General features: G+C 31.9%; 1 protein-coding gene and 1 pseudogene across 1 annotated transcript in view; both read left to right on the top strand.

Annotated features, from left to right (window-relative positions):
• Nucleotides 1–23,877, top strand: part of RASA1 (RAS p21 protein activator 1) — a 103,848-nt gene that overhangs the window by 57,754 nt on the left and 22,217 nt on the right. Inside the window, exons 10-17 of the mRNA XM_051993159.1 lie at nucleotides 8,018–8,138; nucleotides 8,832–8,988; nucleotides 12,015–12,102; nucleotides 15,391–15,468; nucleotides 21,395–21,552; nucleotides 22,374–22,450; nucleotides 23,012–23,184; nucleotides 23,585–23,744. Of these exons, the coding sequence (XP_051849119.1) occupies nucleotides 8,018–8,138; nucleotides 8,832–8,988; nucleotides 12,015–12,102; nucleotides 15,391–15,468; nucleotides 21,395–21,552; nucleotides 22,374–22,450; nucleotides 23,012–23,184; nucleotides 23,585–23,744 (1,012 nt within the window). The remainder of the gene's footprint in view (nucleotides 1–8,017; nucleotides 8,139–8,831; nucleotides 8,989–12,014; nucleotides 12,103–15,390; nucleotides 15,469–21,394; nucleotides 21,553–22,373; nucleotides 22,451–23,011; nucleotides 23,185–23,584; nucleotides 23,745–23,877) is intronic.
• LOC127545934 (charged multivesicular body protein 2b-like) lies at nucleotides 4–4,610 on the top strand (annotated as a pseudogene).

Raw genomic sequence — 23,877 nt, forward strand, 5'->3', positions numbered from 1 at the left:
CCTATGGCAATTTTGCCTGTGATCCCAGTCAGTGGTAGGACTTGAGCCCCTGTCTTAGTAACTCCAAGTGTTAAGCTATTGCACTAAGACTTGGTACACCTTGCAAAATCACTAATAGTTGTTAAATTGAATTAATTTATGTATTTTCTATATCAAGTTTTAATGCCATCATGGCTATCTTCTGGTACTCTGAATCTACGCCTCACTTCTTTATATCATCACTTGGTTGTTTGAGGGAATGTTAAGTAATTTCAATATTTGTAGTCTAGCAAAGCATGATTAGAAAGGCAAATCTCGTGTGTGTGTGTGTGTGTACATATATATAAATGTATTTCCTAGCGTGAATGCACCTTTTTAGTATAAAATGCTACCCTTCTCCTTTTTTCTTTTGAAAAAAGGATATCTATCTAAACCATGATACAATCATGAGTTTTATACTTCCCAAATACCTGAAGTCAAATTTGCCATCTTAAATTAAAAACAGATTTTCCTTTATTTGTTACCTAAACTTTGTATGTGTAGATATTTGAAGTAATGATTTTAAGTGTTAAATCTTTTATTGGATTTCTGTGTGTGTGTGTGTGTCTGTCTGTCTAGAGAGTCTATTCTTCTTTTCTCTAGACTTCTATTTACTCTCTTTGGTATCTATGGTGGAATGTATATGTGGGGATTTTTTACCCTGTTCTTTTCAATTTAAATTTTTCTTGATTATTATATTTGCCAGATAATTAGAAAATTTCTTTCCAGACTTTGTTACATATGTTCTATATTTGGCTAAGAATCTGTCATTCTGTAAGCTATAATCCCCCATTCTTAGACTTTACTTTCCTAGCCTTTTTTTTTTTTTCATTCATTCATTCATTTATTTATTTAATAGTAACTTTTTATTGACAGAACCCATGCCAGGGTAATTTTTTATAACATTATCCTTGCACTCACTTCGGTTCTGATTTTTCCCCTCCCTGCCTCCACCCCCTCCCCTAGATGGCAAGCAGTCCTATATATGTTAAATATGTTGCAGTATATCCTAGATACAATATATGTATGCAGAAGCGAACGGTTCTCTTGTTGCACAGGGAGAATTGGATTCAGAAGGTAAAAATAACCCGGGAAGAAAAAAATGCAAATAGTTTACATTCATTTCCCAGTGTTCTTTCTTTGGGTGTAGCTGCTTCTGTCCATCATTGATCAGTTGAAACTGAGTTAGGTCTCTTTGTCAAAGAAATCCACTTCCATCAGAATACATCTTCATACAGTATCGTTGTTGAAGTATATAAATGATCTCCTGTTTCTGCTCATTTCACTTAGTATCAGTTCGTGCAAGTCTCTCCAAGCCTCTCTGTATTCATCCTGCTAGTCATTTTTTACAGAACAATAATATTCCATAACATTCATATATCACAATTTACCCAACCATTCTCCAGTTGATGGGCATCCATTCAATTTTCAGTTTCTAGCCACTACAAACAGCTAAATTTTATTTTTCAAATAGTTTTTCACTTTTCATTGGACTTGAAAAGACAAGAGTAACTGTTCTCTTGTAATAGGACAGCTAGGTGGTGTAGCAGATACTGTGCTAGTCCTGGAGTCAGGAAGGCCTAAATTTACATTTGACCTAGCTTGTACAAAGAGTCAAACCAAACATCATTAACATGATGAACCTTAAGACTTCACATTTTTTAGTGATAAGCTCCTTCATGAATCATGAATAGAAAGTAGTTGTCCTCCATTTTGATGTTTTTGTTATGTTTTAGATACATCTTTCAGGAAGATAATAGAGTTCTCCTTTTGTTATCAAGTAAACAAAAAGTCATCTGATTACTTCCTAAGCAGGATATCACTGGCTACTATTACTTTTTGAATTTTCATTTGACACTTAACTTTAGATGATCTCCTGATGACTTCAGTAGCTCTACTGTGTTATTGTCTGTGTGACAGGAGCATTCCCCTCTTTTGGAAGAGTTACAGATTTGAAATTATAAATGTACAAGTCTCTTGTTTTTTTCCTTTCTTCATGTAATAATATACTTCAGCGTCCTGAAAAAGATCTCACCTTTCCTCTACCTCAGATCCTTTTTTATTCCTATTGACGTCTTGCTTCTCTTTCCTTAATATTTTCGAGGAGCATTCTTTGAATACATTCATTTTGTTTTCTGGAGGAAAATCAATCTACACTTTGAACACAGATGTTGTTGCATAAATGCAATCTCTTAAAGCTTGTCACCGCCTAGATTTTCATATTTTTCCCTATTTGTGGGAAATTTCACCTCGACTCTAAGCACATAGCTAAAACTTTTACAGTCAGTTATCTTTAATAACTGGACAATTGTGCTCAACTTCTTTTCTTTAGCCTTAACTCTATTGCTGTACTTACCTTTCTAATTTTCTACCTTATAAATTGTGGTATATGAATGTTATGGAATATTATTGTTCTGTAAGAAATGACCAGCAGGATGAATACAGAGAGGCTTGGCGAGACTTACATGAACTGATGCTAAGTGAAATGAGCAGAACCAGGAGATCATTATACACTTTGACAACGATATTGTATGAGGATATATTCTGATGGAAGTGGACTTCTTTGACAAAGAGACCTAACTGAGTTTCAGTTGATAAATGATGGACAGAAGCAGCTACACCCAAAGAAAGAACACTGGGGAACGAATATGAACTATCTGCATCTTTGTTTTTCTTCCTGGGTTATTTTTACCTTCTGAATCCAATTCTTCCTGTGCAACAAGAGAACTGTTTGGTTCTGCAAACATATATTGTATCTAGGATATACTGCAACATATCTAACATATATAGGACTGCTTGCCATCTAGGGGAGGGGGTGGAAGGAGGGAGGGGAAAAATCGGAACAGAAATGAGTGCAAGGGATAATGTTGTAAAAAAAAAATTACCCTGCATGGATTCTGTCAATATAAAGTTATTATTAAATAAAAAAAAATAATTTTCTACCTTATACTACCTATATATTTCCACAATTTGCCCTATACATAAACCCATCTTACCAAACTGCTATTACCACTTGATCTACTTAACTTTTCTTTACCTTTTCTTATCTTTCTAGTCATCTTATTTGATAATACGTATTCAAGGGATATAATAGAGATAGCATCACTAGCACTTGGCAATTGATTGGTTTTGGAGGATAAAGGAGAAAGCTTCAAGAATGACTTCACAATTGCAAGCCTTGTATGACTAGACAGGTGATAGTTTCTCTAACAGAAATGGGGAAGTTCAGAGGATGGATAGGGAAAGATGATGGTCTCTATTTTGAACATTTAAGAGTCTTAGGATGTCCACATAGAGATGTACATTAGGCTTGGCAATTAACTACTAGAATTTAGAATGAAAAAGAAGACTAGTTTTATACATTTAAGAATCATATGCAGAGCTCCCACCCCACCACCCTGGCATTTCGGGGAATTTGTGACTCTTTTCCCTGCCCCATGGCTTCTCTCCCTAATACACCCTGCTGTACTTGGGATAGAGGCCCCTGAATTATAAGTTGTACAGAAAGTTATAATTAGAGATCAAGCAGCATTAAGAAAACAGGGAAAACAGCTGGAATTAGAAATTTTAAAAATGGCAGCTAAGGAAACAAAACTAGAACTTTTGCTCTGACTTCAAAAATCACTTCTATAGCTACACAAAATAACGAAATGCACTTCCATATGAAGATGGCTGGAGCTTGATCAACTGCTGCAAAAACAATGCAAGCAGTTAACAGGAAGATGGTTCCACAAAAGACATTAAAAACAATATAGAATTTCCAGAAGGAAAAAGTGAAAATGGAAATAACTGAAGGGACGATCCACTAGTGATACATTGGATGACTTTTTTTTATTAAAACTTTTATTTTCAAAACATGCATAATTTTAAACATTCATTCTTTCAAAACCTCGTGTTCCAATTTTTTTCTCTCCCTTATTCTCATCCTCCTCCCCTAGACAGCAAGTAATCAGTATATGTTAAACATGTGCAATTCTTCTACATATTTCCATAATTGTGCTGTACAATAAAAATCTGATCATAAAGGAAAAGATGAGAAAGAAAACAAAATGGAAACAAACAACAACAAAAAAAGTGAAAATGCTTTGTTGTGATCCACACTCAGTCCTCGCAGTCCTCTCTGAGTGCAGATGGCTCTTTTTATCACGAGACCATTGGGACTGGCCTGAGTCATCTCATTGTTGAAAAGAGTCATGTCCATCAGAATTGTTTATCATATAATCTTGCTGTTGCTCCTGGCTCTGCTCACTTCAGTTAGTAACAGTTCATGTAAGTCTTTTCAGGCTTTTCTGAAATCACTGGATGATATTTTTGATGGATTTGACGATGAAGAAGAAAGCCAGGATATTATGAACTAGGTATTGATGAAATTGGAATTGAAATTTCTGTAAAGATGACTGAAGCATCTTCAGCTGCCCGAGGCTGCTACATCTGCAACTACATCAAAAGCATTTATAATTTCTGATGAAGAAATTGAATGGCACCTTAAAGCTTTGGGAGTAGATTAGCTGATATTTATTTGTGATATGCATTAATGATTTACAAAGAGTACAAAACTTGCACCATAGATTCCTTTTACATAACTTACTTATCCTCCCCCCCTCCCCCTCAAAAAAAGTCAGTGAAATTTGAAGACACCTTGTTTTAAATCTTTTTTGCTAAAGAATGATTTACAAAAAAAAGTGTGAGAAAAGTGTGAATCTTAATTACCATATACTTTGAAATGAAAAAAATTGTCTAAGTCTCTTTCCTGCGGTTGTACTATTCTAAGATTCTGTTTAAGATTAGTACCAGATCATATTTGCATTCTAAATCCTTTCTTCTCATGTAGAGAAATGGTACTAAGCACCAACATGAAGAATTGCAAAGGTTCATTCATGATAGGAAACCTGAATCATCTGTTTATATTTTGAAACTGATTTGGAATTATGGCCACAAGAACTACATTTATCAAATTCTATTTAAAGTGGTTTGAAAGAAAAGCCCTCTTTCAATTTGTAAAATTCATAATTAAGGAAAAAAACGTTCTTGGCATCTACTTTAAATATTTGCAGCATAGAAATGTTATACAGATCTTTATTAGTGAGAAACTTGAATTATCAATTTTAAACTTAAATTGAGACCTTGTGTGAGAATATTTCAGGTTTCTGGTCTGGTACTTAACTAGTTACTGCACAGAACTGATAGTCAGTTGTCTGACTAGTCAGGAGACCTAACTTCTGGATCTAACTTTTAACCAGTGATGTAGCTTTGGAAAAGTCACTTGGTCTCTTAATATCTAATTTTCCTCAAGCTGTAAAATGAGGGGGGGTCTTTAAAAAATGATCTGCAAAATTTCTTTTCCAGATCTAAAATTCTGCAAAATTAGCAGTTGAAGGGCACTGATTTTTTTTATTACAATAATAATGTAACAATTTGTTGATCCCTGAAAGAATTATTGTGCCTTTCTTTCCATGTTCTTATGAACTGAATTCATCTTTAGATGAATCTTACCAGATGCCATTGTGTCTAGTATTAAACATTACTACTAAGAGGATAATAATAGTAATAAACATTGCAATTTTAAAACAAAAGTAATTGAAGTTTATGTAAGTAAACTTTTGTCAGAAAAAAGCTGCCTAAAAAGTATGTTAATATACTATGTTATAAATTTTTTAAAGGTAGAAAAATAATGCTGTAGTATTTAATGTGTTTATATTGGAAAAAATTGAACAAAAATTAGTATTTTTCTTTAAAATAGCTTCATAGTAGAAAATGTATTTAGTTCTTTTCCCCTAAAATTGTATCACCATAGACTATGAGAGACTAGGCTTAAATTATAGGGAAAATTGAGAATGGTGAGGATTATTTACTATTGTGATAAGGAATTAAGCCTTGAACAAAACCAAAAGAAGGGAGAACAAATATTCCATAATAATTGTTAGTCAGGAAGGGAAAAGTAGACTCTACACCCATATAATTAAAAAACTTGACTTAGGATTTGTTCATAGAAATTCTTTAGCTCACATAGCTTCTCTGACATTGAAAACTCATCCTGAAACTCTTTGTTGCTCTTGAATATAAATAATAGTATTTTTACCTCTTTTTCATTTTTTTTTTATTGGGGGGGGGAGGAATCTTCATTTTTGTACATTATTTTTATTTTTAAAAATACAATAAAGGTTTTATTCATGAATGCCTTTTTTCCCCCCTTTTATATTTCAAGGTAAATGTTTTGATGTCTGCTAAAGAAAAAAAAGAAATTATCTACAGCAGAGAGCTAGTTGAGACCTGGGAGACAGATAAACAAGAAGGTCCAAGATCGGTTTAGGGGATATTGATCCTTACTGAGCAGGAGGATAACTGAGAAGGAACAATCAGAATATCTTGTAATTAAAATCTGATTTTGGTGAATGGAGGGGAGATTTAAGAATACAATAGGAACTAGAGGGACATAAGTAGTAGGGTCTAGGAAAGAGTATGGATAAAATACGTGGAGAGATAGGGGAGTGAGTAGGCATTAAGGGCTTTAAAAGATGACTTAATCACGGGAATTGAAAGAATAAAGGTGGAAAGTTGAATGGTAAAACATGGAAATGCTGTGTTAGCAACTGGTACTGCTGACCTTTAGTAATATCAGTAGTAGTATATCATCAGTATTTTCTGTCTCCAGATAACAAGGGTAAAGATATTAAGCTATCCAAAGTTGAGTTTTAATCCGTGATCTGAGTTTGTAAATATATAATAATTGGTTCCTTAAGCAACTAATCAAACTTACTACCTTAACTTTGCTTTATCAAGATGGTAGAGGGTAACGTGCCCTCACATTTGTAAAAATCATTTGGCTTTGACTTCCATTTTGTTTCCGAGCTGCTGGTTTTAGAGGAATACTTAGCTTTAAGAAGACTTGATACTGTGTTCTGGTGTTGAATGAGTCTTGGTTTACGTGAGAGGCCTGTTGTCTGACTAGTAAGGGCTAAGTGAGCCATTGCAACTTTTCTCTAGTGGTTAAATGAAGGAGTGCCTTAAACTGTGCTTCTTAAATATAGTAGATTCTAGAACGAGAAAGATTCCAGATCCAGTCAATCCCCTCCACAATAATTATTCCCCATAATGATGGCTAAACTGGAAGCAAGTCTGGTAGTTTAGGAGACAGTTATTCCTTAGATTTGATGTACTGGGTTCTCATCAGGGGCAAGAGAGAGATTTTGGACAAATTGATTAATGTGGTTTGATTTATCTGGCATGTGCTTTCTCAGGGATTATGTAAGATAAAGTACAAAATATACTTGTAAGAAAACAGACATCACTAATGAAATAAACGCTAATGAACACAAATTTATGCAATTATATTTCAGTAGATAGACAAAACATTAATCTGGGAGAACTAAAGTTGTACCCAGCTTTTGTCCATTTTTCCTCTTTAGTCTCATTATGCAGATTTCCTTAGATTAAGTCTATTCCCACATACCAGTAGATCAAATATTTCACTGGTATGGATACGCCTTCCAGTAATAAAGCTGCCAACCTTGTTCTTGCCCACTCGTCCATGAAACCTCTTATCTGTCCTTCTGTAAATTCACCACTGACATTCCATCATGTAAGCCTTCCTCTCCATTCAAGGTTATAATGAAGTTCAGTAGCTATCCCTAGTTTTTCCAAAGTGACCAGCCTTTCTTTTCTTTCATTTATACATTTCCCTGATTATAAATTTTATATTGCTTTGCTTGAGTAATGCATGTGTTCCCAGAAATTATAAATGTGAGCTTCATTGTGTCATGTTATTTTGTAAATTAAAACATTTTCATAGGTTACTAATTATATTTAAGAGCTTTTCTAACTTTGAAAAACAAGAATTTATGAAGCCTCTTGATTTATTATGCAAATTTAGAATATGATGCTTTTTTTTTTTTAATTGAGGGTACATATATCAATTACATCGATTTATCTTGGATTCACCAAGGAGTTATATTTGAGAGACATTTTATGTGTCTTTTTTTTTTTTTTTTTTTTAAATCAGCATCAAGAACAAGTACTTAATGATTCGGTAGATGGCAAAGAAATCTACAATACAATTCGTCGCAAAACCAAGGATGCCTTTTATAAAAATATTGTTAAGAAAGGCTATCTTCTGAAAAAGAGTAAGTAATTTTCATTATATTTTAAAATATTTTTATTTTAAAGTGAGTCATATTAGACACAAAATGCAAGTTTATTAAGTGTACTTTTATAATACTGATTTTTATTTTTATTTTTTTAAGTATAAAGGTTATAAATAAAACTTCTTAAGTATCTTAAGCCCAGTTCTCCAATCCAGGATTTGAAGAACAAATTTGTATGATCTCCAAGTCTCTTACCTCTAGCTTCAAGTAGAATATAGTAATCTTGGGAACATTCCTTTATATGTGAAATATTGGTCCTTATTACTCTTTGAAATGCTTACATATACATCTTGGCTCATTAAGAGTTTTAAACATTTACTTATATTAAAATATGGGAGGAAAAGCTAATATAAGGTAGAGATCTTTTTTACTATTTCTCTAATGCTAAAGAAAATTTATTTTTGTGTTAACAGAGAACTTTAAAAACATAAGACAATTTGTAATCACCAAATGTTTTGATTAAAGGATATATTGAAGTTTCTAGGCATTTTTATTCATTCTGTAATTTTCTATATACAAGATTAAAATTTAGAAAGTACAACTTAAGATTTCAGTAGGGTTTCAAAAATTGTGTTGAACATTTAATTTGTCTTTTTAGTGACAAACTGAATTTGACTTTTAACCTCTAATGTTTATTGGGAAAAGATGAAAATTATTACCTTTTTTTGGCAGGCAAAGGAAAACGGTGGAAAAATTTATATTTTATCTTAGAAGGAAATGATGCCCAGCTTATTTATTTTGAAAGTGAAAAACGAGCCACAAAACCAAAAGGATTAATAGATCTCAGTGTTTGTTCTGTCTATGTTGTTCATGATAGTCTGTTTGGCAGGTAAGATCAATTAATTAATTAATTAATTTTTTGTGGAATTTTCATTCCGTTATTGCCACCAGCACCCTACTCCCTTCTCCCATAACTCCCCATCAAGAGTTTAACTCTTCCATCCAGTGGCCTTGTCTCAATTCTCATTCTGTTTGATCTCTGTCACTTTGGTGGAAAGGATGTGTGAGTGGATGGCAAAGGTTTGGTTTTTTTGAGACTTGAGTGTCCTTGAGCCCTCTTCTCTTATGTATACTCCTTTTTTAGTGATACCTTTATAACAGATAATTCCAAATTTATTTATTGTTTTTGTTTTTCAGTCTGTACTCACATAATTGATCAGTTCTCTCTCTGGTGATGCATAGTAATTTTCATCATGAGTCATGATCAATTGTCTGCCATCATTATATTCATCCAGAGTACCTAAGTCTTTCACAGTTGATCATCAATTACAATATTCCTGAAAAGATTAATTGAAAAATTATGCTCAGTTTTTCTGGTTTCTTATTCTTCAGATTATTCTTAGTTGTTATTTCAGCTCCGTTGCCCTCCAGGGTATTTGAATTATTTTTTTCTGATTATTTGGAATATTTTTTGTTAGACTGTGGAGCCCTGAAATTTCACTATAACATTCATGGGAATTTTCATTTTGGTCTCTTTATGGAGATAGTTGGTGGATTCTTTCAATTTTTGTTTTGCCCTCTTGTTATACACTTTCAGGACAGTTTTCCTTGACAGTTTCTTGAAGTATGATACCTAGTCTCTTTCCCCCCATTTTCTTTTGATTTTGGCTTTCAATAATCCAATAATTCTTTTTTTTTTTAATTATTTTTTTAAATAACTTTTTATTGATAGAACGCATGCCGGGGTAATTTTTTACAGCATTATCCCTTGCATTCACTTCTGTTCCGATTTTTCCCCTCCCTCCTCCACCCCTTCCCCCAGATGGCAAGCAGTCCTTTACATGTTGAATGGGTTACAGTATATCCTAGATACAATATATGTGTGCAGAACCGAACAGTTTTCTTGTTGCACAGGGAGAATTGAATTCAGAAGGTATAAATAACTCGGGAAGAAAAACAAAAATGCTAGCAGTTTATATTCATTTCCCAGTGTTCTTTCTCTGGGTGTAGCTGCTTCTGTCCATCTTTGATCAATTAAAGCTCTCTTTATCAAAGAGATCCACTTCCATCAGAATACATCCTCAAACAGTATCGTTGTTGAGGTATATAATGATCTCCTGGTTCTGCTCATTTCACTTAGCATCAGTTCATGTAAGTCTCGCCAGTCCTCTCTGTATTCATCCTGCTGGTCATTCGTTACAGAACAATAATATTCCATAACATTCATATACCACACTTTACTCAACCATTCTCCAATTGATGGACATTCTTTCATTTTCCAGCTTCTAGCCACTACAAACAGGGCTGCCACAAACATTTTGGCACATATAGGTCCCTTTCCTTTCTTTAGTATCTCTTTGGGGTATAAGCCCAGTAGAAACACTGCTGGGTCAAAGGGTATGCACAGTTTGATAACTTTTTGAGCATAGTTCCAAATTGCTCTCCAGAATGGCTGGATGTGTTCACAATTCCACCAACAATGTATTAGCGTCCCTGTTTTCCCACATCCCCTCCAACGTTCCCCATTATCTTTCCCTGTCATTCTAGCCAATCTTACAGGTGTGTAGTGGTATCTCAGAGTTGTCTTAATTTGCATTTCTCTGATTAATAATGATTTGGAGCATATTTTCATATGGCTATAAATAGTTTCAATTTCTTCGTCTGAGAATTGTCTGTTCATATCCTTTGACCATTTATCAATTGGAGAATAATCCAATAATTCTTAAGTAATTTCTCCTCAATTTGTTTTCCAGCTCAGTTATTCCAATGAAACATTTCACACTATTTTTTCTTTCTTTCCTTCTTTCCTTCTTTCTTTCGTTTTAGCTGAGGCAATTGGGGTTAAATGATTTGCTCAAGGTCACACAGCTAGGATGTATTAAGTGTCTGAGATCAGATTTGAACTCGGGTCCTCCTGACTTCAGGGCTGGTACTCTTATCTACTGCGCCACCTAGTTGCCCCATTGACTTTTGTTTCTTGATGTCTCTTGAAATCATTACCTTCCATTTGTCCAATTCTGATTTTTAGATGTTTTTCTTCAATGAACTTTTGTACCTCCTTTTCCATGTTGAATTCTACTTCTGCCATTTGTGTAAATTCATTTCTATCAGTGATTTTTTTTCCCCCTCTTTTATCTTTAGACCAATTTTGTGTTGTGTCACTATCATTTAGTTTTCTTATTTTTCTTCAAACACACTTATGTTTTTCATAAACTCTTCCGAAGAGTTCTTTTTTTGAGCTGATTCCAATTGTTAATTTTTCATTGAGATTTTGGACATGATAATTTTCACATTGCTGTCTTCTGAGTTTGTCTTGCTCTTTGCTATTATAATAGCTTTTTATAGTCATTTTTTTTTTCTGTTACTTTGAGTTTGATGCTAAAATTGCTAAAACTTTAAATAAAAAATAGGCTTTTTTGCTGTTTGCAGAGCTAATTCGGGGTGTAATCTGGCGAGAAGGATGGTCACTGCCCTTCTGTGTTCTTTCCTTGAAACTGTACCAGGTCTTCTGTTCCCTTGGAACCAACCACAAGTGTTTTAGTGCTAGAACTACAATCAAAACTGTGTATGGATAATAAATTTGCCAATCAATACCAACGACACCCAAGACGCTAGTAATTTCCTTCTGACTAATTGTTCAATTTCCCCTTTTTATCTTTGGGGTGAGAGTTCCCAAAATTCTTTGCCACTATCCCAGTCTTCAATCACAGACTACCTCCTAAGTTGTCTAAGACTCAAAAAATCTTGACATTTTAGTGACTGGATTGCCGCCTCTATTTCATCATCTTCTAAGTGTTTACTTTTAAAAGTTTGAACAATTTTATTAATAAGGTAGCAGTTTATATAATTATATCACTTGATTTTGGTTAAAAAAATTTTTTTTCCAATAATTTTTTTTGTTTTATGTTTTTAAAGGCCAAACTGTTTTCAGATAGTAGTTCAGCACTTTAGTGAAGAGCATTACATCTTTTACTTTGCAGGAGAGACTCCAGAGCAAGCACAGGTGAGAAATTTTTTTGTCTCTAATGTAAAATTTTATGTATTAGAATGTTTCATATTTTGTTCATTTGGGAGAACTCCCTAAAATAATGTAAGGAAAACAAGGAACTTTCTCATATTTTATTCCAAGTAAAGAAAAGAACTTAGAAATTTGTTTATTTATATTTATTTAGAGGAATTTATTTAGAGGAATAGTTAGTGAGAAATGAATTATTTCTCTTCCTTTTAGAACAGGGGTTGGGAACCTTTTTTTGCTAAGGGCCATTTGAATATTTATAACATCATTTATGGACCAAAAAATTTATTAACTTAAAAATTAGCCCATTATATTTATTTGGTCAAACATTTAATTAACCCAATTCTTTTTTTTTTTTTTTTAATTTTTATTTAATAATTGCTTTATATTGACAGAATCCATGCCAGGGTAATTTTTTTACAACATTATCCCTTGCACTCATTTCTGTTCCGATTTTTCCCCTCCCTCCCTCCACCCCCTCCCCTAGATGACAAGCAGTCCTATATATGTTGGATATGTTGCAGTATATCCTAGATACAATATATGTTTGCAGAACCAAACAGTTCTCTTGTTGCACAGGGAGAATTGGATTCAGAAGGTATAAATAACCCGGGAAGAAAAACAAAAATGCAGATAGTTCACATTCGTTTCCCAGTGTTCTTTCTTTGGGTGTAGCTGCTTCTGTCCGTCATTTATCAATTGAAACTCAGGTCTCTTTGTCAAAGAAATATACTTCCATCAAAATACATCCTCATACAATATCGTTGTTGAAGTGTATAATGATCTCCTGGTTCTGCTCATTTCACTTAGCATCAGTTCATGTAAGTCTCGCCAGTCCTCTCTGTATTCATCTTGCTGGTCATTTCTTACAGAACAATAATATTCCATAACATTCATATACCACAATTTACCCAGCCATTCTCCAATTGATGGGCATCCATTCATAATTAACCCAATTCTAATGTAATGGCTGGAACTGTGGTTGACTTGGCTGGTCCAGAACAAATAATTTTGTGGGTCATTTAAGGCCTGCAGGCTGGATGTTTCCCACATCTGTTTTAGAAAATAAATTTATATGATTTTGAAATAAATGCTCATTTTAATTATATCTATACTATGAAAAATTCTTTAATATTTTCAGCACAGGACAGTTAGAAGCAAGCTAGCTTTTTTTAATAGTTCATATACTTTTTTTTCTGGGTTCAAGTCCAGGTATTAAAAGTAGAATTCTGGTCATTAGGAAGAAATAAATATGTGTGTGTGTGTGTGTATACACATATATATGTATATGTATCTTCAGAATTTTTCTTTACTTCTGTCTCCTCTAACATTATTAAGGATTATATACATGTAATACAGTTATGTGTGTGTGTGTGTGTGTGTGTGTGTGTGTGTTCAAAAATCAGTGTACCAGTTTTAATGAAGGAATAATGTTGCTGAAAGATCTAATGTCTAACTTTAAAGTACTACTGTTATGAAATATGTAATTTAGGTATAGCTCTACTATTGACCACTTGTGAATATTTGATGCTCTGTGGAAGAGGTAACCTGACAATGGTTAACAGGGAGAAGGTGGCTTGGTAAAACTGAAGTACTAATATACACTGACAATCCCCTGGGGACAGTGAGAATGATTCTCTTAACTGCACATCATGTTTTGAGTCTGTGTATGACACGGAGTCACATCAAAATACAGGACAAACTATTTAAAAAATCTTTATAGTATGAAAAACTATTAGTCCTGAAAGAAACGTTTTCTTTTTATATTTTACATATAAAATATAGTTTTTTTATATATATATTTATATACATACATATATATTTTCTCTTTTGGGTCTTTGCAGAACTTCTCATTTAACTAAAATACTTTGTATTTTTGTAGCAGTTGTACAAAAATCAAACTTGTACAATATCTCTCTTGAGGTATATATCCCTATTTTGCAGATGGGAAAAACTGGGGCACAGAAAACTTAGTTGACTTGTTCAGTGTCGCAAATGTTAAAAGTGGAGTTAGGAATAGAGCCCAGCACCTCTGGATCCTCTGCTTTAATCACTTTACCATGTTCCCTCTTTCTATGCGAAGATATTCCTCATATCCTGAGGACAACTCTATGTAAGTTTCGCATGTCACATGATTATATGGATAGCCAGTTCTGTAATTTTTTTTCCATTGCATTTACAATCCTTTTTTCCCTTGCTTCTTAATAACTTCTCTGCAGTATGTGATTATTTTCAGGTTTCTTTTAGATAATTGGTGAACTTTTGAATTTTTTGTTTTCATTCCTTGCTCTAATATTCTAGATATTCAGATCTAATAATCTGATATATTGCAGTGATTTTACCATAGACATTGATACATTGAAATAGCTTCCAAATTCAAGACATGGCAAACTTAAAAAAAAAAAAAAAAAAAAAAAAAAAAAAAGCAAAACAAAAATACCTTTCTAGAAATTTGTAATCCAAAGTGCAATATTTGTACTTACTATTTTTTAATAAGCACAAAGCTGTTAGTTCCATTCCCCAGAGCATCTTATATTTGAAAGTTGTTGAAGTAAAACTATACTTTAAATTGAATACCAGGAGAGCTGCTTCAGCTTATAGTACTTTAAATTTATTCTTTCAAGTTTTAGTTAAAAATTTGTTTTTTAAGACAGTAAATAAAACAGAGTAAACAAAAAACAAACTTTGTATTATAGATTAGTAATATATTTAGTAACTATAGTAATATATTTAATAAATCCTGTATTGTTTAATAATGAAAGTTAAGATGCTTATTTAATCAGTTTGCTTTGGAATTTAACATTCTGCACACACAGTCTGTCTCCCCCTCACACATCTAACTTTAGCTGTTTACACAGTTTAACTGCTTTACTTTTGTCCAAAATTATATTTACATAGTTGAAATAAGTACTGGTTCATTCATTAAGAAAATTAAACTAAATTTTTATGAGCTATAAATGCAATAGTGACTATTTTCTATTTAATACTTGATATTTGCTTTTTTAAAAGCCTTTTGATGTATACCATTTTTTAAAAGTTGAATATATGGACATATTTTTGCATACATATATGCCTTTCAAGTGTATACATATGCATATGTGTGTACACACATCAAAGTATATTTGAGATTGCAATGTAGAAGCTAAAAAGGAAAAAATACTTCTACCACATTGTGTTATAAATTGTTAATATTGAATTGGTGTTAGATATCAAATATACATATTAAAAATGTACTTTGAAATATTGGGGTTTTTTTGTGTTTTTTTTTTTTGGTAGGAGTGGATGAAAGGTCTACAGACATTTTGCAATTTACGAAAAACTAGTCCAGGAACATCTAACAAACGCCTACGACAGGTAAAGTATTTTAGTTTTCTTTTGGCTTATTAATTGCAATTTCAAGCATACTATATTTTGAGAATTTATCTAATTTTATCTAAAAATAACTTGTAAAATATAGTTTGTAATATAGTTGTGAAAACTGATATCCTTCAAATATCCTATAGCACTTAGGCTTGGGAGAATAATATTTTTTCTTTTTATTCGTTGAAGTTTTAACTTATAACTTTTTTTTTTTTTTTTTTTTTTTTTTTTTACTATTTTAAAGATCCTATTCAAATACAAGGAGATCTAGATGGCTTAAGTAAATTATTCATAGATTTTTACATCTTTTTTTTTTTTTTTAAATCTCTTAATAACATGAAATAAGCACACATTAGAAAGTGTCCATTAGTTCTTGTTGGAAAATTGATTTCATTGTCTAAAATTAAGAATTTTAACTAAATCTCTGTCACAGGATTATTCAGTTTTAGTTTACTAAACTATTTGGACTAGTTGTTTGTAATTTATTGAACTATAATTTGTTTATAATTTTTGTTAGTTTCAGCTAAAAAGAATTATCCATTTTCTTTATTGAAGCTGAAATGTTATTTTAATTATTATCAACTTCTTTTTAAAAATAAAATGAACTGTGGTTTTCTTTTTTTTTTTTTAGTAGATATTCACATGGGTCTTGGTTGAGATTCTTTGTGATCCTCAAGGACTTTCTAGTCCATCTCATAATTTTATTGTTTTCTTTGCAAAGATACTGAAATGATTTCCCATTCCCTCCCCTAGCTAATTCTATAGGTGAAGCACTGAGGCAAAGCAGTTGAAGTGACTTGTCCAGGGTCACATCAATAGAAAGTGTCTGAAGCTAGATTCGAACTCACTATGATGAGTTTTCCTGGCTCCAGACCTAGCATTCTATCCACAGTGTGATCCGGTATGCACATGGAATTTGCATGATATCATCTTTGGAATTTTGAGATTGAGGGTATTACTTCAGTTAATATTTAATAGTTCTGTGACCTCTAAATTTACTATTTGTTTTGTTTTGCAAGGCAATTGAGATTAATTGATTTGCCCTTGGTCACACAGCTAAGAAGTGTTAAGTGTCTGAGATTTTATTTGAACTCAGCTCCACCTGATTCCAGGGCCAGGGTTCTATCCACTGTCCCATCTAACTACCCATGAATTTACTATTAATTCCTGACAAGTATACTCTTGTTTTTATAGCAAAGGAATTTTTTTTCTCCTAGAAAACTTATATACATACATTGTGGGATTATTTCTCTTCAATGCTTCATTTCCTCTTTATATGGATTCTGTTGCTAGAAAGCATATTGTATATCTTCATGAGAAAATGGATTGAGCATCTTGTGAAAAATTTTAGGGGACTTCTGAATAAGATGGATGTAGTCATTGGTATGTCATAGAGAAGTTTGAACTGTTCCATTTTTATTTCTGCATTGCTATGTAGTAGGAGCACCAGACCAAATAACAATAAATGCATAGAAAAGCATCAGTAAACTTCTTTATCCAGATTAGGAATACACAAAAACATGCATTACATTTATTGGAAGAGGAATTTTGCCAGAGAAACCCAACAAAAATACAAGTAAAAATACCTAAAACTCATGACCACACTATGAATTGGATAGCCTAGAAAGCACAGTAATTGTCAACTTCCAATCAAGGAAACCTTGGAAGGAACAAAAGTCATCCCTAAGGAGTAGGGAGGGGAAAGCAATGATACCCTGACAGGGAAAGTTCCAAGATGGAATATAAGATCATTGTAATGATCTTGTGTCCTGCTTAGGGACAGTTCCTTAGAGAGAACTTACTAGAAGCACAAAGAGCAGACAGACCAGGGGAGGTAGATTACCAGTATCAGGAATCTAAGAAAACAAGGTGAGAAACAGGGTCCTTCCACTCCCATTCAATGATGGAGCTAAAAAGCTTCTTCTTGGACTTTTGTTCCAGATTAAGAATTGAGGCTAAACAGAAGATATTAAAACATTATGAAGAAATTTTTTGGGTTCAAGAATTGTCTGATAGAAAAGAGAATTAAACCCACAACTATGAGCAGGCCTAACCCCTCAGACTAAAATAGATTGCACAGAAGCATTGTAAGAATTCCTAGAAAAAAAGTGGAGCAAGAGATTATAAATACAATGAAAGTCATAGGGTGGGGGAGGGGAGTTAGAGGATAATGTCTTTGAATGTAAAGTAAAAAAACATACTCCCAAAGTGGGTTCCTTGAAAATTAGGATAGACCAACCAAATCATTGACACAACAAGGCATTAGAAAATATTTGAATAAAATCAAAACACTGGACGACCATTGAAAGAGAATTTAAGAATCTTTCAAGAATCTTCAAACTATTGAAAGTTCATAAATAAAAGCCAAAAACCTTGAATATGATATATCAAGAAATCATAAAATGCCAAGGAATCATAATTAGAATGACATAAGACTTTATAATTACATGGCTAAATAGAGGAAATCATGAATATGCTATTCCAGAGTACAAAAGATAGAGACTAACAACCAAAAATAACTTGCAAAATTGAGTATAATTCTGCAAGGAATAAAATGTGTCTTTAATTAAATTAGCAGTTTTTACTTGTTTTCATATGAAAATACCAGATTTGAGCAGAAAGGCCAAAATGCAAACACAGGAATTAAAGAAAACCAAGAAAGGCAAATATATTTAGACAAATGGGAGAGGAGTAGGGAATCATGAAAAGTTTGTATACAAATAGGAGGAATCAAATGTCCCTTCAAAACCTTAAGGTCTTTAAGGGTCAGAGAGGAAACTCAAAAATAAATAAATAATAAAACAATAAATAAATAAATAATAAAAATGGACAAAAAGAGAAATAGTTTGGGACAGGGCTTACAATTTCTCCTAGGTGAATGAGAAGAGTACACAAACAGGGAAGAGAGAAGTGGTTACCACATTACTTTTACTCTTATCTAAGCTGGACAAAACAGGGTTGAAAACATAAGAGTTTAAGTTAGTGAAATACATTAAATTCTTGACTGAAGGAAATTTAGTATTGAGAATAATTAATAGGCAAAAAAAAACCCACTCTAAAATGTTTGTAATAAAAATTTGGCTTGTGCTCAGATTAAGAAAAAAAAAAGATTAAGAACCAATGATTAAATTTTGGGAGAGGGGAGGAATTCAGGGCCAATGGAATAGAAGTAGATCACTTTAATTTCATTGAAATAGTTACTAGTATTGATCACACTTGTTCACCTCTGTACTGTTTGTAAAGAGGGATTAGAAACAAAGGAAAGAAAAAAGAAAATCATGAAAATGAATGTGCAATATGGGAGGTGAACATGGTAATAATAAAATGTAAAAGGATAGAATGGATTAGAAAACAAAACCCAATGTGTTTTCCAGAAAACCCCAGAGACTTGAAACAAAGACTCTGAAGCAGCATTTGAAATTTCAAAAAAAAGAAAAAATGTCAGGGTAACAGATCTGATCTCACAAAGCAACAGTAAAAATAGATATTGTTAAAGGGGATAAACAGGAAAAATGTATCTAATATCTAATAGATAAGAAAGAAATTAAGGTCTTGAGTAGAATTTTAGAATCATTAGGAAAGCTTTACCCTTTATTTTATAGATGTCAGTAGATCAAAAGTGACATAGATGTGTTTCAGTTGTGCATAATTTTGGCACCTTTCTAAAACTTTACCATGTACTATGAAAAAAATATAAACAAATGCAGAAATAATAACATTGTTTTTCCTTTTTCAGTGTTATAAAAATTATAATTTATAAGTCTTTGAAGAAAGAATTAAGTCTTAATTAAAGTGGAAAATTTAATCCTAAAAAATTGATGGGTCAAAGAAAAAATCACCAAAATCATTTCATCAAAGAAAATAAGACAGCATTCCCAGACATCTGAAGTAAACCCAAAACATGCAACTTGAAAAAAAAAAAAATCAAAAAAGCTTCAAATCAACACTAACTTAAAGATTGAAATCTTTAAAAATCAAATAAACAGTTTAACAAGATTGAAAGCAAAAACCACATTTTCAACTGATGAGTAAAACCAGGAACTGTTTTGTAAAGTAGATAAAAATATCAGACAGTCTTATTTTATAAAGAAGAAAACCAGATTGTTATTATAAAGAGTAAGTGAGATTTCAAGTAAATGAAGAGTTAAAGAAATCATTAGAAATATGCCTGGATAACAGAAAATTTGGGGAAAATTTTTGTAAAACAGTCAAATATGTAGAGAATTTTGTCAAATTTATAAGAATATGAAGCGTTCCCTAATTGATGGTTAATGAATATGAATAGGCAGTTTTTTAGTGAAAAAATTTTAGTAAAATACAGAAAAACTTACATGAAATAGTCAAGACTGAAATGCACAGAACCAAGAGAATGTCATATATAGTAATAGCAATATTGTTCAAAGAATAGCTATGAATGATTTAAGTTATTATGAATATTATAAATATTCAAATCAATTACAATGGAGCCATGAAGGAAGGTGCGATTATCTCTCTTCAGAGAAAGACCTGATATAGAAATATGCATAATATGGTTTTACATTTGTATATATCTGTGTCAAATGGTGGTTTTCTTTAATGTGGTGTAGGAAGTATGGGAAGCAGTTTGAAAGTTAAAATGTAACCACCAAAAAAATTAAAAACTTATGTCCAGTTATGTGCCAACAAAAATAGATGAATATTTTTAAAAATCATAAAATAAAAAGAGGAAGTCTTCCTAAATTTCTAAGATATAAATATGGACTTTACACCTAAACCTAGGAAAACCAAAGCAGAAAAAAATACCTATATCTATAATGATAAAAAATCATTATAAAAATATTGAATCAAGTATTAGCAAAATCACAACATAGTTTAAAAAATTAAAAACTAAGACTAGTCTGGATTTAAACCAGGAATATAGAAGTATTTATTAGTAGAGATAGTAAAACAATAGAGATAGTATTAATAAAAACTACAAAAGTCAACATAATTATATCATTTGATTCAGAAAAAGCTTTTAACAAAAAAAAAAATTACCTATAGTTTAGAGTGACTAAATGTTATCAATTTCTTAAGAAACCTGCAAAGATTTGTATGAAATATTGTAGAGCGGAATGTGCAGAACCAGGAAACCTATAACAATATATTTAAACTAAACAACTTTTGAAAGACATAAATAATAATCAGTTTAGTAATCATCCTGATTCTTGAGAACTTGAGGGTGAAATTGAGATATGTCCCCCTTTAACTGTGATTTGTTTGCTTTAACTTTTACAAGAGAATCACCACTACCACCAATACCTGTCCTCTGAGGCATTTTTCAAGGAAAAGAGGTGGGAGATATGTAAATAAAGAATTTTAAAAGAAAGAAAAGAGGGTCACTATAATAAAAATGATGGGGGGAAATTGTAGAAAGTAACAGAAGAATATCCAGGAGGAGAGACAAACAGGTCAGCTTTGAAACCAACATGAATTGTATCTTATAATTTATTTTACATATATTTATCACATGAATTTTTTTTAATCCAACTTAATATGAAATGGAAATTGGTGGGTTTGTATATTTCTAATTTTTTGTGTATATGTAGGAAAATGCTCCTTTTTGATTATTTAAGAGTGTGACAATTTTTATTCTAAAGATTGCAAACACTTAAAAAGGAAATTAACTTGGAATTATGTCATGTTTTTTTAAGGTAGAAAGATTGTTTAAATAATAGTAATGATTTTTTTCTTTATATTTTCTTTATATTTCTTTATATTTTATGTTGCATTCTATGTTGTATCTGATGATAATACTTCTAAGGACAAATATGATTAAAGTCAATATTTTCATTTGAAAAGAGAAAGTCTTTTGAAAAATAGAAGAAAGTAAAAATTTCAGTTAACTTAAAGTGATGATTTTCTGGATCTTTGTAATAAAATGAGACCTTTTTTTCTTTAGGTTAGCAGTCTTGTTTTACATGTTGAAGAAGCTCATAAACTTCCAGTAAAACATTTTACTAATCCATATTGTAACATATACTTGAATAGTGTTCAAGTAGCAAAAACACATGCAAGAGAAGGACAAAACCCTGTATGGTCAGAAGAATTTGTCTTTGAGTAAGTCTTGTTTTGCTATTAAATCTAAATCTTTCTTTTTCTTTTTCTTTCTCTCCCTCCCCCCTCTACCCCCCCACCCCCAAATTGCTTCTATATATTTAATGATCCCTGAAATCACCAGCATAAAGGGAGAGATATTTTAATACTGGCTTTAAAAGAAAATGACATTGCTTTTTTCAGGTCACTTTTATTTATTTATGTATACAATTCAGCTTCCTGTAGTATTTGGTGGTATTGTTGCTGCTGCTATTACCACCACCTTTATTTCCACTTCCATTTCCATTCCCACCCCCACTACTACTTCCCTTTAATCTTACAAGTTCAAAAAAATTTAGCACAAACAAAAGTTTATACAGGTCCTTCAGTAAAAAATTATTGTTTAATTCTTCAGTCATATCTGACTCTTATCATGACCCTGTGGAGCATACTGTCCATGGGGTTTTCTTAGCAAAGATACTAATGTAGTTTGACATTTCTTTCTTTAGTAGATTAAGGCAAACAGTTTAAATGGGTCATGTAGCTAGTAAGTGTCAGAGGCTATATCTGAACTGATCTTCTTGGTTCCAGGAACTGAACCACCTAGCTGCCTAATACATGATTATAATTAACATTTATTTACCACTTATATTCATGAATTAATATTATTTTGGGAGATCTTGAATGTGAGAGGGATTTGAGGATGAGTACTTATTTGTAAAGTAGCTTTTATGTGTCATTTAACATATTTCATTCCTAATTGATTGGGTAGAGGAATTAAATTGTTATGGTGCCAACTATATCTTTATATCAGTCCATTTTTATTCTTTTTTTTTTTTTTCTAGTGATCTCTCACCAGATATCAATAGATTTGAAATAAGTCTAAGTAACAAAACAAAGAAGAGCAAAGATTCTGATATATGTAAGTTGATGTAAAGAACTATGCCCAAATAAATTTTCGGGAATGCTTTGTTTTTAACAAGTTTGATCTTAAAAGTTAGGTTTTTAATCAGTAAATATGTGTTTTAACTATTGAGCTTAATATTGTTTCAGTTTCCATTTATGTAAAATAGGAAATATTTTGTTCTTATTATTTAATTAATATGGTGGGAGGGGAAATAATTGTTAACTTAATAAATATTTTGTACTATATAACTATGAGGTCAGAGTTATTGTTATTTCAGAAAACACACATGGATTTTAAAAGTCAGTACATTTCAGTACAACTAAAAACATCAGAAGGCAAATGGCAGCTGTTCTTAGAACAGCTTTTTTAAGTGTTAAGTTTATTTCTGCTGCTAGCTTGTAATTGGTATTTTGTCTCCAGAAAATGTAATTTCATTTTTTATAAATAGGTAGGTCTGTGACATCATTACATTTTGTTTAAAACTTAATAGTAAAGACAGTGGAGACATAAATGGAAAGCCAAAATTTTTAAAGACATCAACATCTTTTGACTTTGAACAATATTTTTCTTCCCAAGTGTTTATGCGCTGCCAGTTGAGCCGGTTACAGAAAGGGCACGCGACGGATGAATGGTTCCAGCTCAGTTCTCATATACCGTTAAAAGGTATTGAACCAGGCTCCTTGCGTGTCAGAGCACGATATTCTATGGAGAAAATCATGCCAGAAGAAGAATACAGTGAATTTAAAGAGGTATTAAATTGCTTTGCCAGTCTTATTATCCTTGAAGGCATTATTTAATAGAAACATTAAAGTGTTTAATAAAATATCCATTAACTTAAGTATAGTGATTGCGTATTTTAGGGGCATGATGACAGCTAGGAAAGGTTATAAAAAACCTTCCAAAGTTGTGATGTTGGGCTTTAGAGACTAGAATATGTAGCTACATATTTCTTCCATTTTTAAGGAATTATTCAATTATACAATATACCTTGCATATTATATATACGTTGTGTGTCTATTATACATATATAAATGTGTACAATTATATCGTTGTAGCTTCTAAACAGTGTTCTCTTTTTTAATCTCCTAAGACTATTTGATATTGTTGTTATACATGTTAAACAGTTTTGTGTTTTGATATCTTTCTTAGCTTATTCTGCAAAAAGAACTTCACGTGGTCTATGCTTTATCACATGTGTGTGGACAGGACCGAACACTATTGGCTAGCATCTTATTGAAAATTTTTCTTCACGAAAAGCTTGAATCATTATTGTTACGAACACTAAATGACAGAGAAATAAGCATGGAAGGTACAGTATGTATTTGTTAATACCATTCAAAAAATGGAATTAGAAAAAGATTTGTAACTTTTTTTTGCTCTTTGAATAAATGTTTACTCTTTCATCATGTTTCCGATTTTTTTCACCGATTATGAAAGCTCAT

This window comes from Antechinus flavipes, chromosome 1 (genome assembly GCF_016432865.1).
Source record: "Antechinus flavipes isolate AdamAnt ecotype Samford, QLD, Australia chromosome 1, AdamAnt_v2, whole genome shotgun sequence".
In the NCBI taxonomy this organism is placed as follows: domain Eukaryota; kingdom Metazoa; phylum Chordata; class Mammalia; order Dasyuromorphia; family Dasyuridae; genus Antechinus; species Antechinus flavipes.